This window comes from Rattus norvegicus, chromosome 1 (assembly GCF_021556685.1).
Source record: "Rattus norvegicus strain SHRSP/BbbUtx chromosome 1, alternate assembly SHRSP_T2T, whole genome shotgun sequence".
Taxonomy (NCBI): Eukaryota; Metazoa; Chordata; class Mammalia; order Rodentia; family Muridae; genus Rattus; species Rattus norvegicus.
The window spans coordinates 30,955,903-30,972,345 of NC_141534.1; the positions used below are offsets into that span (position 1 = coordinate 30,955,903).

Below are 16,443 nucleotides of genomic sequence, written 5' to 3' on the forward strand. Positions count from 1 at the left end.
CACTGAAGCCTCAGGAAAGGCTGGCTGAGACCAAGGTGCAAATGCTAGCCCTCCAGAAGCCGGCAGTGCAGAGAGTCCTTCCATGCTTTGCCTGGCACACCTGGTCCTTCTGACTAGGAAATGCCACCTGTTCATTAGCCGGATCCATAAATATCCACTGTCCTAAGTCAGCTGACTCACCTTTTACTCACTATATTCAAGGGCAGATTCATGGTAACCAGACAGAAAGGCTGATTGCTACGGCTGGGTGGTGATGTCCTCTCTGATATACACACATATGCACATACATATATACACACATATACATGTATATATATATATATATACATAAATGTATATACACACACACACATATATATATACACATACGTACATGCATACACACATATTTGGACTTTAATATGATGATATTAAGAGTTACAACGGTGGGCATGGTGGTATACATACATAGTCCCAGATACTTAGGAACCGAAGCAGAAGGATTACATCGGTTCTCAAGTCACAGACCAGCCTGAACAATAGAAGATCATGACCCAGTAAAGGGGACTGTGGGTACAGCTTAATGGTAGAACCGTTGTATGGCACATCCAAGGCCTCTTCAACACTACAGGAAACAAAACTAAGAGGGGGTGAAGGAGCTAGGATCCTTGGCAAGTGAACAAGGAGTAAGTGTGTCATCTTCCAGCCTGTCCTCCCTCTGCACATCTCAAGCCTGAAGGTGGCTGGCCTTCTGCCTTTAGAGTGATGAGCGGTAAAACCTTGTTTAGGTCACCTGCCTCAGGAGCCTGTGACACAGCCTGTCTTCACTGTGACAGGGTAACTTAGACACGTTCCAGCCTCCTCCTCATGGGGGCAAAACAGGTTCCAGGATTCATGGAAAAGATGATGAAGATGACCTTTTGCCACTGTAAAAAGGGGTCATTAAGACAGAGCTGTCTGAGTGGCTGTGCCCAGACTCCTCTCCAGCTTGGACTCCTGAGTCCTGGAAAACATGTCTTAGTGTCTCATCAGGGCTGATCCTCAGCTGGCCACAAGGTCCTAATGCTGTGTGGAAGTCTGGGGGTGAATGCTGAGCAGTTCCGGAGCCCTTTGAGGGCCTGTTTCCTGCTGCGCTTCAACCACAGCTCTCTCTGTTGCTACTTCTGTTCATTCTGTGGGCCTTTGCCATTGCTATTAAACTCTGGCTGAGGGAGTCACATAGACCCCCCTGCCCCCCACCTCCAGAACCTGCTTTTCTCCAGACTTCACAAGAAAAGCAATGCGCTTTCTTCTCATGTTTCTCTCCCTGGCCAACTTGTGATTTTCACCAATGTGTGGCTGACTGAAACAGGACACAGGCAAGTGTTCCAGGCCCCTGTGAGTACTTTATCAGAGCACATACATACTCAGATGTGAACACACATGGACCCACCCATACATGCATGTTGTAAAAATATAAAAAATAAAAAAGTAAGGTTGTTTTTCACCTTGCTAGGTTCACCACCGCAGTGCCCCAAGATAGCTGCTGGGTATCTTGCCAGAAGCACACATTCCAATTCCGTGGCGGCCCAGACCGACTGCCCCACACTCCATTACACTTAAACCTACACATGAAAGAACTCACAACACAATAACCTTAGATCCAATTGATAAGATATAATTGCCCACCTAAACATATAAAGCCCAGTACCATCCATCCCTTAAGAACATTAATAACGACCTGTAAATACACAGAGCAGAATCTTAACATCACCTGCCATGGCTTCTTTCCTTCCTCTCTCTTCTTTCTTCCATTCTCCCCCCTTCCTTCAAACTTCTCTTCCACCCATCCTTCCTTCTCCTCCAATGACAGGCCTCCTTCTATCCTGTACCCGCTCCTCACCTGTATTTTACAAATTCAATGGGGAGAAGGTTCTGGTGAAGTCACCTGAGTCCTGAGTATGTGACTAGGCAGCAGTCCTTGGGGCAGTGAATTAGCATCAAAATACAGATAACTCCAGGGCAAACCACAACACATGCATCCCTACATACAAACACACATAAATTCATGCCACACTCCCACACATATATGCAATTACATGTATGCCTTGTACACACATATTACCAACTTGCTGGATGGTACAGTAGTGTTGCTGATGCTGGGGATCCATAGCTCTCTTCCCTGCACTGTAGGGTGCTATGCAATGGCCATGCCCTCTCCATCCCACAGAGTAAGAGCTTAGCAGCCCAGGTGAGCTTACCTTGACTATGTTCTGTGGGTTGAAGAGGGTTGTAATGCAGGCACAATATAAAGATGTATGAGCTCAAGGTGGGAGTGTCTGACAGCCCTGCCTACCACCCTGCTCTGACTGGGACAGTAGAGTTTTCAAATGCACTAATTTACTTTCTCATTGCTATGACCAAATAGCTGACAAGAAACAACATAGAAAGAAAGGATTTAGATTGGATATGGTTTGAGGGTACCCATAACGATGGAGAAAGCATGGTGGTTGAAGTGGCTCACAGCTATGGTGGCAGGAGTGTGAGGCTGTTTGCTTATCTTAGGAGGCCAAGAAACAGAGATGATGGGGCTGGACGCAGAACCAGGTCAAGGCCTGTGACCCTACAAGGAACTTCCTGTGACCCACTCCCTCATAAAGGCCTCTACCTCCTAAAGGTTCCACAACCTCCCCAACAGTCATCTGGGGAGCAATTGCTCCACTATAGGGGCGTGCTGTGTACAATTTGCATTCAAAGTATAACAGCAGAGGTCTAACCCCACTCAGTTATAGAACCCAAGTACTCCTGAGACTCCTGGCAGCCAATCTGAAAGGGATTGTATGTGAGAACATGCGGTATGGTTAGTGTTATGAGGGTCCTTGTCAGGGAGAGGCTAAGCAGACTCTTAGGGCTCACTGCTACATCTGGTCTACTCTGTGGACATGCCTCTGAGTCCAGGGTTGGCCCCTCAAGGTGACAAATGGCCAGGTTGACTTCTCTGGTGTATTATTTCTGATGATTCTTCTGGAGTCCCCAATGACCTTCCCTTACCCTTTGAGAACCAAGACAGCAGAAGTGGCTTCTGGAGCCTAGGGTGTCTGGGCAGAGCCAAACAAAAGGACAGTGGCTTTCCGGAACCTCTGTTACCTAACCTGCACTGGCGTTTGCACACAAGTATACACTCCAGCTGCTCCTACCACCAGTGCTACGTCAGAGGTCAAGACAGTCTTGGCCTCTCCCCAGCCTCCAATGGTGCTGCAGGGTCACCGGTCAGTCTGTGAGAACCAGCTGTAATCTGGGGTCACCCAGATTCAGTACACTCCATGTTCCTTTATAAGCCCTTGTACCCTTTAATGCCTCCAGTCCTTTCAACAACCAACCGGGCTGCATCCCCATGAACAGATGAGAAACAGAAGGCTCCGCAGTTTGGAACCTTGTTTAGGGAGAAAGGAGCACTTGGTCTGTATGGCCCCCAGTCCTGTTTCCTTCCTTCCTGTGCACCCCAAGAAGAACAACCATGCAGGAAAACCAAGAAGGGGGAACGGTCTAGAGCAAGGTGCTGTTTGCTGCCCTTGGTCATGGATCATAAGTGGTTGATTTCCCCCTCTCCCACTAAGCTTTAAAATGAGTACTTTTAGGATGATAGAACTTTTTAAGATTTTTAGATTTCATCTCTCTGAGTCCACAAAGCTTCCAGAATATCTGCATACCAAGGGGCTGATGACCATAGTCCAAATGTCAACCTCAAGCCCAGATCCAGACATGGGCTTAACCATGGGCCTGCAGGACTTGGTCGATGCAGTGTACATCTGACGGGCCCACTGAGGCCAAAAGCATGATTTAAAAGGGCATTTTCTGCCTCACTGATACTGTGTAAATATGCACACCATCCAAATGTAATCACATAAAATGTCCTGTCTGATGGAAGCCTTCATCTATATGGCAAATAACTCCAAGGAAAAGGGAGCTTATCTCCTGGAAGAAGTAAAATTATTTAAATTCTAGACAAACACCCTTGGCGTTTGATACATTCAACATTGATTCTGTGTATGAAGTTTAGTTATGAGTGGGATCTTTTGCATTTGCTCAGGAGAGCAGCATTTCTAAGCAAGTGCACGTTGGAGATTTTTCTTGCATACCATTTCTCTGCTGGTGTCTGAGAGCCGTATTGGGGACCTCCTGGGCTAGCAGCAATAAGGGATGGCCTCTCCAGGACATGCTGTGCCCACCCATAGGCTTGGGGTGTATTTTCTGAGCATGGTGATTTATCCTCTATTATTTTAGCCCTTTGAGGCCAGACAGGAAAGAGCAGAAGCATGCTTGCTGCTTCAGTCAGACATAGGGTAGGCCTGAACTTGGTCTGAGGTCCTGTGGGATACATATGCTGTCTTTGCTTTTTAGTTATTAGTTATTTGAAGATTTTATACAATGTGTTTTGATCACATTCACCCCCTACCCCAACTCTTTCCATCCACCCAAATTTGTGTCCATTTCAAAACAACCATCAAGACCAACTTGTGCTTCCCAAATATTCTTGTGTAGGTGTCCTTCCTCTGGAGTGTGGTCAACCTATCAGAAGTATAAAATTCTTAGAGAAAACTCTCTCAGAAACTAACAATTTTCAATAGCTCCAGGGTATTAGTAACTCATTGAGGACAACCTATGTTGTCCTCATGCACAGATCCCCTTTCAATGCTAGGATTTGTTCCGGCTTGGGCTTGCTCGGCTCCTCTACACACCACCCTAACCACCATGAGCTCATATGTGCAGGTGTCTTGCTGTGTCTAGAAGACAGCGCTTCTGTGTAGCCACGCACTGTCTGCCTCTTACACTGTTTCTGCTCCTTGTTCTGCAACAATCGCTGAGCCTTGGGAAGAGGGGCTTCTTCTGCTGGCAGAAGGCTTGGTGGAAGGTACGGCTTCTGAAAGTTTTGTTCATGCTCTGCTTACTGGATGCTGGGACACCCAGGAGATCCACAGCCTAACTCTGCCAAGCCATGGGGTTCCATGGCTTTCATAAGGATTTCCCCTTCTGAGACCTTGGTACTTCTGAATTCAGGGCATTGGCGCTGAGGATGGAGGTGACCCCTGAAGCCTGGGAAGACTGGGATAGCTGGTCACCCTATCTGGGTGGGCGCACCCAAGCTTTGAGTCTTATTTTGGCACTGTGAATTTCTTAGGCAATCAACACAAGCTGACATTTGCATTTTTTTGGACCTGAGGACTGAACCCAAACATTTGCATTTTGAGTAATGACCTCTGAACTGTGTGACTTGTGTCACAGTAGGAAGCTACAGGTTGGGCCCTGGCTCTACCCACTCCTGGCCAGTAAGAAACAGCGTACAGAAGGTGAGGGGATGTCCATTTTATTTCTATTTTTCTGGCTCCCTGGTAACTTGGTTAGGCTCTTCTGGGAAAGCCTGAAGCTTTTAAACCCCCAACACTGAGAATCAGTTGGGTATCATGGCTGCAGTGTCAGATTGGCTGTGATTGTGACCTGATACCCTGGAAAGAGGGAAAGCAAATGGGCCCAACTGAGGTCAGGTGTGCTGTGTTCTCCAAAGGACCAGGGACACAAACAAGACTTACTAATTACCCGTTTTTTTCAAAGATGGAACCATTTTTCTGCTGTCAGTAATCAGGGAGTAGGTAGATGCTATGACCTTTGGGCACGGCCAGTCAGACAAATCTACAGAGACTGAAGGAGGATCGCAGGGAAAAAAGCCAAACAGGAATCTGTTTACCCTTTAAGCCAGGTGTTTCACTGTTGCAGAGCCTTTATTAAAATGCTCGTCTCAGAGGAATCACGTGGCTTTTCTGGGCTTGAGTACTCAGACTTTGTGTCTAAAGGTCAGTCAGCAAAGAGCTCAAATCCAATGGTAAAGAGCAGAGGGGGTGGTAAGGCCCTACTGAGCATAAAAAAGCAGTACAGTGCCCCATCCCCGCTGAGAGCTCAGCTTCAGCACGCAGTTACTGCAAGAAGAGAATTCTACTTCATGAATTTCAAAATTAACACAACAGTCAAGGCTCTCTTTAGAGAACAAATATCAACTATAGCATCCACATGTCCAGTCCTACAGGAGAAATGGATTAGAACAGATTTGTGGTATAATACAAGACCACCTACTCACCCATCTACCCATCTACATACTAGTCTATCCAGATACCCATCAATCTCCACACCAATCCACCTACACACCCACCAATCTATCAACCCAACTCATCTATACATGATCCCTCCACTCGCCAATCTTCCCACCCATCCACATATCTACTCACCCACCTATCTATTCTCTACCCATCTACTCACCAGACCACCACACTCCCCCATCATCCATCTACCCACCCGCCCACCTACCCATCCATCCATCCATCCATCCATCCATCCATCCATCCATCCACTCACCTACTTACTTATTTCCTCATACAAATATAGACACATTCAGTGTCACTATCTATTGTGTGACAGGCTTATTCAGACACGACTGTAAATGAATGAACACAAGTCAGCATCTGCTCCCAGCCAAATTTGAAGGAAGAGGAAGGGCAAGCATATACAAAATGACAACTGCTGGAGAGCTTGGGGAGAATGGTGGGTTCAAGGAGTGTGGACCCTGGGTCCTAGAAGCCTGAGTCAGTCTGAGTCCTAGGAATGATACCCAAAGGAACCCGGACTGAAGTAGAGATTGAAGAGTGGTAGGTTGGGTTGGAAAAAAACCATTTATTTTTCAAATGGAGGGACCAAGTGGGTGGCATAGGGCAAGGAGTGTGAGCTGGATAAGTACCATATGGCTTTGCAGCCTCGGGCCCCAGATTCTCACGCTGGTGACTTGATTTCTTCAGCACCTATAAACCCACACCCTGGGGCTTTCTGGGGCTTCTGTGATGGCTATTTTACCAATATATGTCTATCGAACATGGAGATCTGGAAGATTTGAAAAATTTGGAAAAACTCCCAGAATAATTATGTAGGTTAGAAATATTAATAAAATTGGTCCTGTCTAAAAGAGACACAGGGACAAAGATGGAGTGACGATGAAGGGTTGGTGGATCAATGACCAGCCTCTTTTGAGATCCATTCCACGGACAGGCACCAATCACCTACCCTATTAATGGTGCTATGTTGTGCTTGCAGACAGGAGCCTACCTAGCATGGCTGTCCTCTGAGAGGCTCTACCCAGCAGCTGACCCGAGACAGTTGCAGATACCCACAGACAAACATTGGGCAGAGATCGGGAAGCCATATGGAAGAGTTAGGGGAAGGATTGAAGGCCCTCAAGGAGATGGCAACCCCACACAAAGACCAACAGTGTCACTAACCTGGATCCCTGGGAGCTCCCAGAGACTGAGCCACCAATCAAAGAGTATACATGGGTTTATCTGAGCCCCCGAGCACATATGTAGCAGATGGCTGCCTTGTCTAGCCTCAGTAGGACAGGATGTGCTTAATCCTGCAGAAATTTGATGCATATGGATGGGGGGATACCCAGGCGGGCTACCCTATCAGAGACAAAGAAGAGGGGATATGGGGGAAGAACTCTGCAAGGGGAGACCAGGAGGGGCAGCATTTGGGAAATAAATTAATTAATTAACAAAATTAAGAAAAAATTGGATGACACCATGAGTACATTAATTGGGTGTAAAATGATTTACTACTGAAAGATATATATCACAATGCTAGGCTGCTAACAAAAGCCCAGTGCCAGCTGGTGTCTTCCTCCCCTCAACTTGACTAGGAATTTTCTGGAGATCCCCAAAACAGTACAGGCAGTAGCCACTGTCTGGTCTACCCATCAGAACTTACCAGTTTTGACCTTACTGATAAAGACACTATACATCCTGGTCACAGGCCATGGAAAAATCAAATTGATGCTGACCAGGGAACTTTTGTTCTGCTGGTTAACTTTCACAGTACTGGAAGGTGCTACGAAGGTTGCTGGGAAAGAAAAGTCATCAATAGTCTTACACGGCTGTGAGCCTTGCGAGCTACAGAGTGAGAAGAGATGGCCATGAATGCAACAGTCTCACAGTGCTATGGTACAGAGTGACAAGTGATGCATGAATACAACAGTCACACAGTGTAACGGAACTAACTAATCACTCTCTGACTGTATTTAGGGCCCGCTCCACAGGATGAAGTGTATCCTTGGTATTTTAAATCTGCCTACAACCTATGCTTTTGGAGTTGATAGGCCCAGGGGTGAATCTACTAAATATTAGTTTGCCAAATGTTCATAGTATCCAATTTCCTTCTAAATAATTTCTATTTCTGTACCTATGGATTAGTGAAGCCCTTAGACCTTTTTTTTAAATTTCCTTCTCATTTTTTTCTTTTAAATACTTTAATTGAAATAGAATTGCATAATTTCCCCCGCTCTACTCTCTCCAGCCCCTTCATTTACCCTCCCTTGAATCCTTCCCATGACCCGCACTGTGAAGACGATAGACTTTTTTTTCACTGGTCAGATCTGTCATACACATACACACACACACACACACACACACACACACACACACACACACACACCTGAGCCTGACTTTGTTTTCTGTGTGTAAATGGTTTCAAAGCTGACCACTCTGTATTGGACAACCAAAAAAAAAAGAGGTGCCTTCTCCAAGCAGTCAGGAGTTTTATAAAGCATAGGTGGGAGGCCTTAGGAAGAGGAATTGAAGAGTACAGATGATATGACATGGAAAACAGAATCATAGGGAGGGGTCTCAACTGGGAGGAGTAAAGGAGGTCAGTACAGTAGAAGAATGCAGGACCAGGGACAAATAACACTAAGGGTGTTTAATATAGCCTCAAGGAATCATATTGTTATATATTTACCTAAAATCACACACACACACACACACACACACATACACACACACACACACTCACATACACACACACAAGGAAATTAAGCCATGTGGACTGACTGTGCTCCCCAAAAGTACCACAGACTAATAAAACCCCATACCATGCACGAGAAACCTCAATTTGAAGATTTGGTTAGGATAATCCAAACAATATCCCAAACAATATAGAATATTGATGTAGCCCTTGGTGGCCTCTTAGGGACTGAGGGTAGGAGACTCCTATTGCTGAAGACATCACACACTTGGAAATCATGACTCAAAAGACTCAAGTTGGATCTGACCTGAAAAAAAGTTCTTTCCTGCAGTTTGGCTTTCATGGTTCCAGAAAAGACCATACAAGCGGCCTAGGAGGGAAACACTTAAATAGCCCTATTCACCATGAACTATTCACCATGAACCATGACATGGCAAGATATGTATAAAGGTGCAAGAAGGTCACTCCTGAGAGCAAAGAGGAATGCATAGGAAGACTGGGAGTGGGGAGGGAAATGAAGTCATCATATTATAACATCAAAGAATAAATAAAATGATTACAAAAAGAGGTGGCATTCACATGTGGGTGGCAGCTAACAGCTGTCTGGTTGGACTTAAGGTCTATTCAACAGGAAGGGCATCACGTCTGGTACTGGAAACCTAGCCAGCTTCCCTGTGGTGGTGAAGTCATGGACTTTTAGAGAATAATCCACTACCACTGTCATTTTTCTGGACCAGAACAATTTCTTCCCACATTCTAAATTTTATCCTTATAATTACAGATGAGTGTAACTACCACCCTTCATCAAAGAAGCTTCTCTTCAGAGCAAGTGGAGGCCATCACAGAAAACCACAACTGTACACAGTGCAGAGATTAACGGGTTGTGGAGAGCCCCAATGGATAAGTCTACATCATAGTTGGTTGTGCCTCAGGGAACAGGGAAGGTGGGGCAGTAAGACTCTAAAAGCCAGAATTCAAGAAAGCCTGCAAAAAACCTCTTGTACTAACATGCGAGGGGGTAATTTTGTAGAGTCGCACCTCTAAACAAAAGCCTATAGCTTTTAAATATTAGAATGGTTTCTTTATGCCAGTTATAGCTGTTAATGTAGGAGCTCAGAATTTTTCAAAATGCAGAGAATAAATATCTGCAGGATGTTCAGCCACAAACATGACATCTATATCACGCCTCCTACTAAGGCCCAGGAGCCATTGTGGAGGAGCAGCCAGAGGTTGGGAAGCATCAGAGGCAAACAGTATGTTTTTTACTTGCTAGAACTACAGAATTCATAAATTCACAGCAATATAGTTGCCTGCACAAGATCAAACCAGTATTGCAACATGGGTGTGTGAAAGGGTCATAAGTTCCCACTCATAGCTACTGATAATTGCTATCTGTTGAGGTAGGAAGAGTTGGTTTTCTTTAAGGGTGTAGTCCCTGGTAGGTCCACCATACTCCAGTGGATGTCCCCACAAAGATGAGTTTATGGGCAGTACAAAATGGAATTTGTACTGTCAAACAAACACCTACACACAGACACACAGACACACAGACACACACACACACACACACACACACACACACACACACGAGGACAGGAAGTTGAGAGGGATTGGGAAGAGTGTGAGTTGAATATGATCTGTACACATTGTATGCATATATAAGAATCTCAGCTCTTGCTTTCCTGTTCTCTCTTGCTCTTGCTTTCCCTTTCTCCTTCTCTCTCCACGTGCTTATGCCTGGCCTCTCCCCCCTCCTCCTCCTCCTCCTGTTCCTTCTCCTCCCGTTCCTCCTGTTCCTTCTGTTCCTCCTCCTCCTACTCTTCCTCCTTTTCTTTTTTTTTTTGGTGTTTTTTTTTTATTTTATTTTTTTTATTAACTTGAGTATTTCTTATATACATTTCAAGTGTTATTCCCTTTCCCGGTTTCCGGGCAAACATCCCCCTCCCCCCTCCCCTTCCTTATGGGTGTCCCCCTCCCAACCCTCCCCCCATTGCCGCCCTCCCCCCATAGTCTAGTTCACCTCTTCCTCCTTTTCTTCTTCTCCCCCCTTTCTCTTCCTTTCTCTGCCCATACTACCCCATTAACTCTCTTCCCTATGTTTAATTAAAACATCACGGTTTAAAGTTAGGAAACACGGGTCTGGAGACATGGTTCAGCAATTAAGAGAATTGTCTGCTCTTCCAGAGGACTAGAGTTCAAATCTCAGCATCCCCTTCACACAAACACATGTAGACACAATGCCAATGAACATAAAATACCAATGCAAATCTCTGCCTCCATGTCTGGTCCCATGACATTCTTTCCTTATATGTTTTCTTATCATGGAATCTTTCTCCTTCCTCATAAAGGTCTCCAGTCACATTGGCTTTAGGACCATCCATAACAACATCTGTGGAAACTATCTTCTGCTTAAATCACTTCGGGGGCCAGCAAGATGGCTAAGCAGGTGAAGGAACCAATTCTGATGGTCTGAATTCTATCCTTGAGACTCCTATGGTAAGAGGAGAGAATAATTTCCTTCAGGTTGTTCTCTGACACCAACATACATGGTATGATGTGTTGATTTGAATGCATAAGCACATATACAATAAGTTTATGAAATGTTAGTAGGGAGTAAGACTTGCTCAGATATGTGGGAGCCATTCGATCTATAGTTCAATGTATAGCTCTATCCTATAGATCAGTGTCCCTAACTGAAGGTTCTTCCTTACACCATGCAGGAACATGGAATGTATTACTCAACTTGGACTTTTATGAACACTCCTCTCCCTCTCTCCCTCTCCCTCTCCCTCTCCTTTTCCCTCTCCATCTCCCTCCTTCTCTCTCTCCCTCCCTCCCTCTCTCCCTTTCTCCCTTTCTCCCTCCCCCCCACCCCGTGTGACTGTGGACTCTGGTACATTGCAGATGTGCTCAAGTTGAGCCCGTGACTTCTGAGACTGTGGGGCTTGGGTTTGACATGTGACTCTTGGTGGACACACTGAGGTAGACTGCAGGATGGATGGACACATATCTGAGGTTAGAACTCCTGAGAATTCCTAGGCAGGATTCTTTTGCCCTAACTCCATGGTGGAGCTCTTGTGAGAAAATTAGAAGGGCTTCAGCAAATAGGATACAGAAGGGAAGGAGTTAGGAGCAAGCACAGTTTCAGGTGAAGTCCAACTCACTCTGGTCACAAAAGGATGTCAGGTCATGTTGGCTTGGTGATGGCTAGGCCTGGGAGAGGCCCTGAGGACAGTTCACAGTGTAGGCTAGTGTAGCATCGACACAGTAGGTGGGAGTCCCACAGCTGATGGTGAAGGAAATCCTACACATGGGGAAAGGATCCAAAAGCACCTAGAACTAGAATATTACACCCTCCCCAAGCCACTGTACTGATGTCTGCTTCTACCCACAATGCCCCAGTGTTCTTGTTCCACTCAGACTTATTAGAGGTTCCTTGTAGTTCTTTGATAATGAGTGAGTATGGCCCCTTTCCCTAGATTATGACCAGTTAGCCTCCTTTAGGAGTAAATTTGCTAAAGTTCAGATCTGGAATATACCCAAATGAACCTCTGTGCTAAAGGCTTGGTCTCTCATTTGGCATTGTTAGGAGGTAGTTGATATTGTAGGAAGCAGAGCCTAGTGGAGGGGTTAGGTCAGCTCTTGGAGGAGACTGTAGTACTATAACCTCTTATTCTTCCTCTTTCATGTCCCATCCTATAAGGGACTCATCGTCATGATGGTTGAGCTGCTACTGCCCCAAGCCAATAGGACCAACCAGTCATGGAGTAGCAATCTCCAAAGCCATGAATGAAAACAGCCCTTTCTCTTTATGGGTCTCTTAGGTATGTGTTATGATAAGAAAAGAGGAATAATGCAGTACCTGCCCATGATTTTTGTCAAAGAACCATCACTTTATTGACTCATGAGACCTCTTTACATGTTCAGGGAATATTTTCTGAATCACATGTAGTGAACACTAGACCAGTCTCCAGCCACTGATGCTCTGCATAGCTCCTCCTAGGTTTGGATGCCTGTAAAGCTAGGGAGAGCAGATAATGGTTCTGGGGCAAAATGTGGTGGTTGTCTCACCTGAGGCATCATCTACACTGGGTTCCCCATGCTTTCTCAGGGTACTTGTCCATAGTACTCAGCTCTGAGAGCTTTGACTCCCACTTAGCCCTCATGCCTTCTCTCCTCTTGTGCTGTGTAAAGCATAATATGAACATTCAAAGGCTAGAGGCTGGGAAGGGTAGAGTGGCAAGTAGCCCCAATCCTGTGTATGTCCTGAGCCACAGGCATTGGCTAGTGCACCCCTCCCCCAACCCCAAGCAAGCACAGCTGTAGGTATAGCTGCAGAGTGGCTTGCACTAGACAGTAGCTGCGAGCAACTGGGAAGCTGAACTAGGGACATGGTGCACACCATGCGTGGGGACGTCACAGTACAATCCTGCCATGCCTAGCACCCTGGAGCTCACAGGCAGTGGGCCCTGGCAGTGAGGCTTTTGCTCACTGTGTGGATTTGGATTTCCTGAGAGAAAAGACCTGAAGAAAGTGAGGTTGTTGCGACCTGGCAGGGGCCACCATGTGGACTGAAGTCCCAGTTCTATCATGGGTTACAGGGAAACTGTTGCATTGTCATGGTGTTGATGACTGTGTGACTCAAACAGGTCAGTTCTCAGCCCATGGGTCACGACCCTGTTGGGGGTCAAGCATCCCTTTCACAGGGGTTGCATATCAGATATCCTGAATATCAGATATTTACATCATGATTCATAACAATAACAACATTACAGCTATGGAGTAGCAATGAAATAATTTTATGGTTGGGGTCACCACAACAAGAAGAACTATATTAAAAAGTCACAACATTACGGAGTTGAGAACCACTGCACTAAACCGAGCATAAGTAGGCCTATGGAGGTTTCCTTTAAGTATGGCTTGGTCTCCCAAATGTCTACCAATCAGAGTAGAATAGAGAACCTAGAGGCCCACTCAGAAGACCCTGGGGTGGTCTCTGGAAGGGATCTCAGCCAGCTGTGGTGGTGGTTGGGCCTGAGTCTGGATGTAGAGGGAGCAGAAAGGATGCTGTTGGGAAGAGGAGGGCTGGAGGAAGATGAGCAGGTGAGCACTGGGCCCGGCTGAAATGAGAACGTGCAATACAGAGTGAGTGCCGTGCACATCACAGGCGTAAGGACCTGGAGCATGGGCGAGCAGGTTCCAAGGATGAACTTGATCCAGGAGAGGCAGGTGTGGAGATGCATGGGGGATGTAGAGTGAGACAGGAGACTGGCCGAGAGGTACCGGGATGAAAGAAAGAGTTCTCTCTGGGGCAGCTGGACCCGCCCCTTTCCCCATGTATGAGCTGGTGAGTTGGATGTTGTACATGATAACGGAGCTGAGAAACACAAGGCAGCATGGATGAGCCTGTTTCCAACATATATTTCTTTTATTGTTTGTAAGAACCCACACAAGGTACTGGCTATAGACACAAAAAACAGATGCTTACAACACCTGGATGTCTACATGGAGCCACTCCTCTGAGAGATGGTAAACCGGAGCCTTCTCTGCCATACTACAGTCTCAAAGCCAACAGGCCTGCATTTAACACCCTGGTAGCACATTTAACACCCTCGTGCCAATGTATACTTGCAGAGAATACTAAGGTTGACTCTCTCTCAGGGAGACACATGGTGCCACTTATATAGGACACAGGCCAGGCCAAAGTTTGCATTTATTAGCTCAAGGAAAATCATGACATCCACTTTTCACTCCAAGAACTAAAGCCAGTGCTCCGGGAAGAAGGTGATTCTTGGCATACCTTCCTCTTACACTAATTACTCTTCAGCAAATGGATTTGAACAAACTAACCTTGCATTTTGAGAGTAAGTTCGATTCACACATAAATATGGTTTTAAAAAGTCATTTATAACATGGATAATGTCCATTGATGTGACAGGAGCCAGTAGGAAATCAAACCCTACAGTGGGTGTCTTTCCTTGAAGACCAGGTAGGGCTCTAGGCCAAGAATATGGTCTTCAAGTTATCTCGAGACCCTGTGCAGAGCAGGTGTCCAGAAGGTGAGGACACACTGACTATGAAGAGTACACTTTTTATGTGGCCTACAAGTCCATACTAAAGTGGCTGCAAGCTGACCAGGCCTTCCAGGGGCCAGGGGTAGGGTGTGTCTCCCAACCTTATTTCACGAATTTTATTTATCTCATCTATAAAGGAAAAACATAATCTCTGGTCACTTGCACCAAGTCCCTTGTCCTCCGTGGCTCAGAACAGACCGTGTGTGTGTGTGTGTGTGTGTGTGTGTGTGTGTGTGTGTGTGTGTGTGTGTGTAATGTGTGAACAGAATGCTAAGGTGTCTGCTCGGAGCCAAGCACCAGGAAAGGACTTGGCATGTATTAACTGTCTTTTCTACCAACAGCAAAATAGGATACTTGACACTGTAAATGTAAGCAACAGAATTGGTTTAGGCAACTACTGTGAGCACAAGGATTCTGGCACAGTGTATGTACAGGTACCAAGGTCCTTCTAGAATTCAGGGGGCAGTATGACCTGTTCTCCCAGAGTGACCACAGATGGGGGAGTCAGCCTTGCAGGGACAGGATACCAGCTAGGGTTTTCCCACCCAGTAGGGACAGGGACATTGTTGACCTCACTGTGTAGAGGTGTATGTTTTTACAGCCATACACAGACAGAGGCTTCTTTGTGGCAATGATTTGGGTGTGAACAGTCAAAGGTTGAAGCCCATGCTTCGATTATTTTTCCGTACGACAAAGGAGAAGCATGGAAGTGGCCCTCCTTCCTTTCTTGACTCGTGGGTTTCCTTTGCGATCTCCCTGTCCCCGCTGTTGTGAGGTGGCCCAGCTGGCAGCTGTCTCCTTCCACTTTACAGCAACAGCCAGTGACGCAGCTGGAAAGAAAGCATCATTTATTTACAAGGGAGGAGCAGACCTTAGAATCATGGCTTATGGGCCACTGACTCTATGATGATATCAGGATGGACTTACTAGGTGGCACCACTCACCCATTGGGGAGCTTACCGCTTATAGATACCACTCTGGAGGGGCACCAAGGGCTAATAATGACCTGATGGTAACTTTTAAGTACTTGAATTACTTGATGAAGGAGAGACCTGGAAGCTAGGTAGAGCTGCTAATGTCTGTCATCACAGTGCTCAGGAGGCTTAGAGAAGGATTGCTATGGGTTTGAGGCCAGTCCGGACTATGGTAAGAGTCTGTCTCAAAAAAAAAAAAAAGGCAGGATAAAGCAAAACAAAACAGAACCAACATAGCAACAAATAACCAAGCTTTGTGGAGCCCAGTTGCTTAGCAGGCCAGAGTTCTTTCTGGTCAGCATATTGGTTATCAGTAGCTGAGGTGAGATACGCAGAACATCTTTAGATCCTGGACTGGCTCCATATTGTCCTCCTACTGATTTGCGAGTGGTCCAGAAGTGTCCTTCTCTTCTGCATGCTGAAACTCTCTTGGTCCCATCCCCAAGAGCACTGGACTCTAGAGCTTGTTTTGCTGGGTGTGATCCAGGTGCAAGCGGGGAGCAGCCCCTGGATGGCTCAGGGATGGAGAGGTAGCAGCCCGCTGTTCCTCTGCTTGCTTGCTTATTTCCGGTCACGAGGCATTTGTTAACACCGACTGGTGA

At 46.1% G+C, this 16,443-nt stretch overlaps 1 protein-coding gene and 1 long non-coding RNA gene across 2 annotated transcripts in view; one reads left to right on the forward strand and one right to left on the reverse strand.

Moving 5' to 3' along the window:
• LOC134484979 (uncharacterized) overlaps positions 1–16,443 on the forward strand; it is a 32,369-nt gene that overhangs the window by 7,451 nt on the left and 8,475 nt on the right. Inside the window, exon 3 of the long non-coding RNA XR_015644909.1 lies at positions 9,575–11,289. This is a non-coding gene — a long non-coding RNA (uncharacterized LOC134484979). The remainder of the gene's footprint in view (positions 1–9,574; positions 11,290–16,443) is intronic.
• The window catches only part of Slc6a3 (solute carrier family 6 member 3), a 40,973-nt gene continuing 40,166 nt past the window's right edge, over positions 15,637–16,443 (reverse strand). The window contains exon 15 of the mRNA NM_012694.2: positions 15,637–15,697. Coding sequence (NP_036826.1) covers positions 15,674–15,697 — 24 coding nt within the window. The 3' untranslated portion in view covers positions 15,637–15,673. The remainder of the gene's footprint in view (positions 15,698–16,443) is intronic.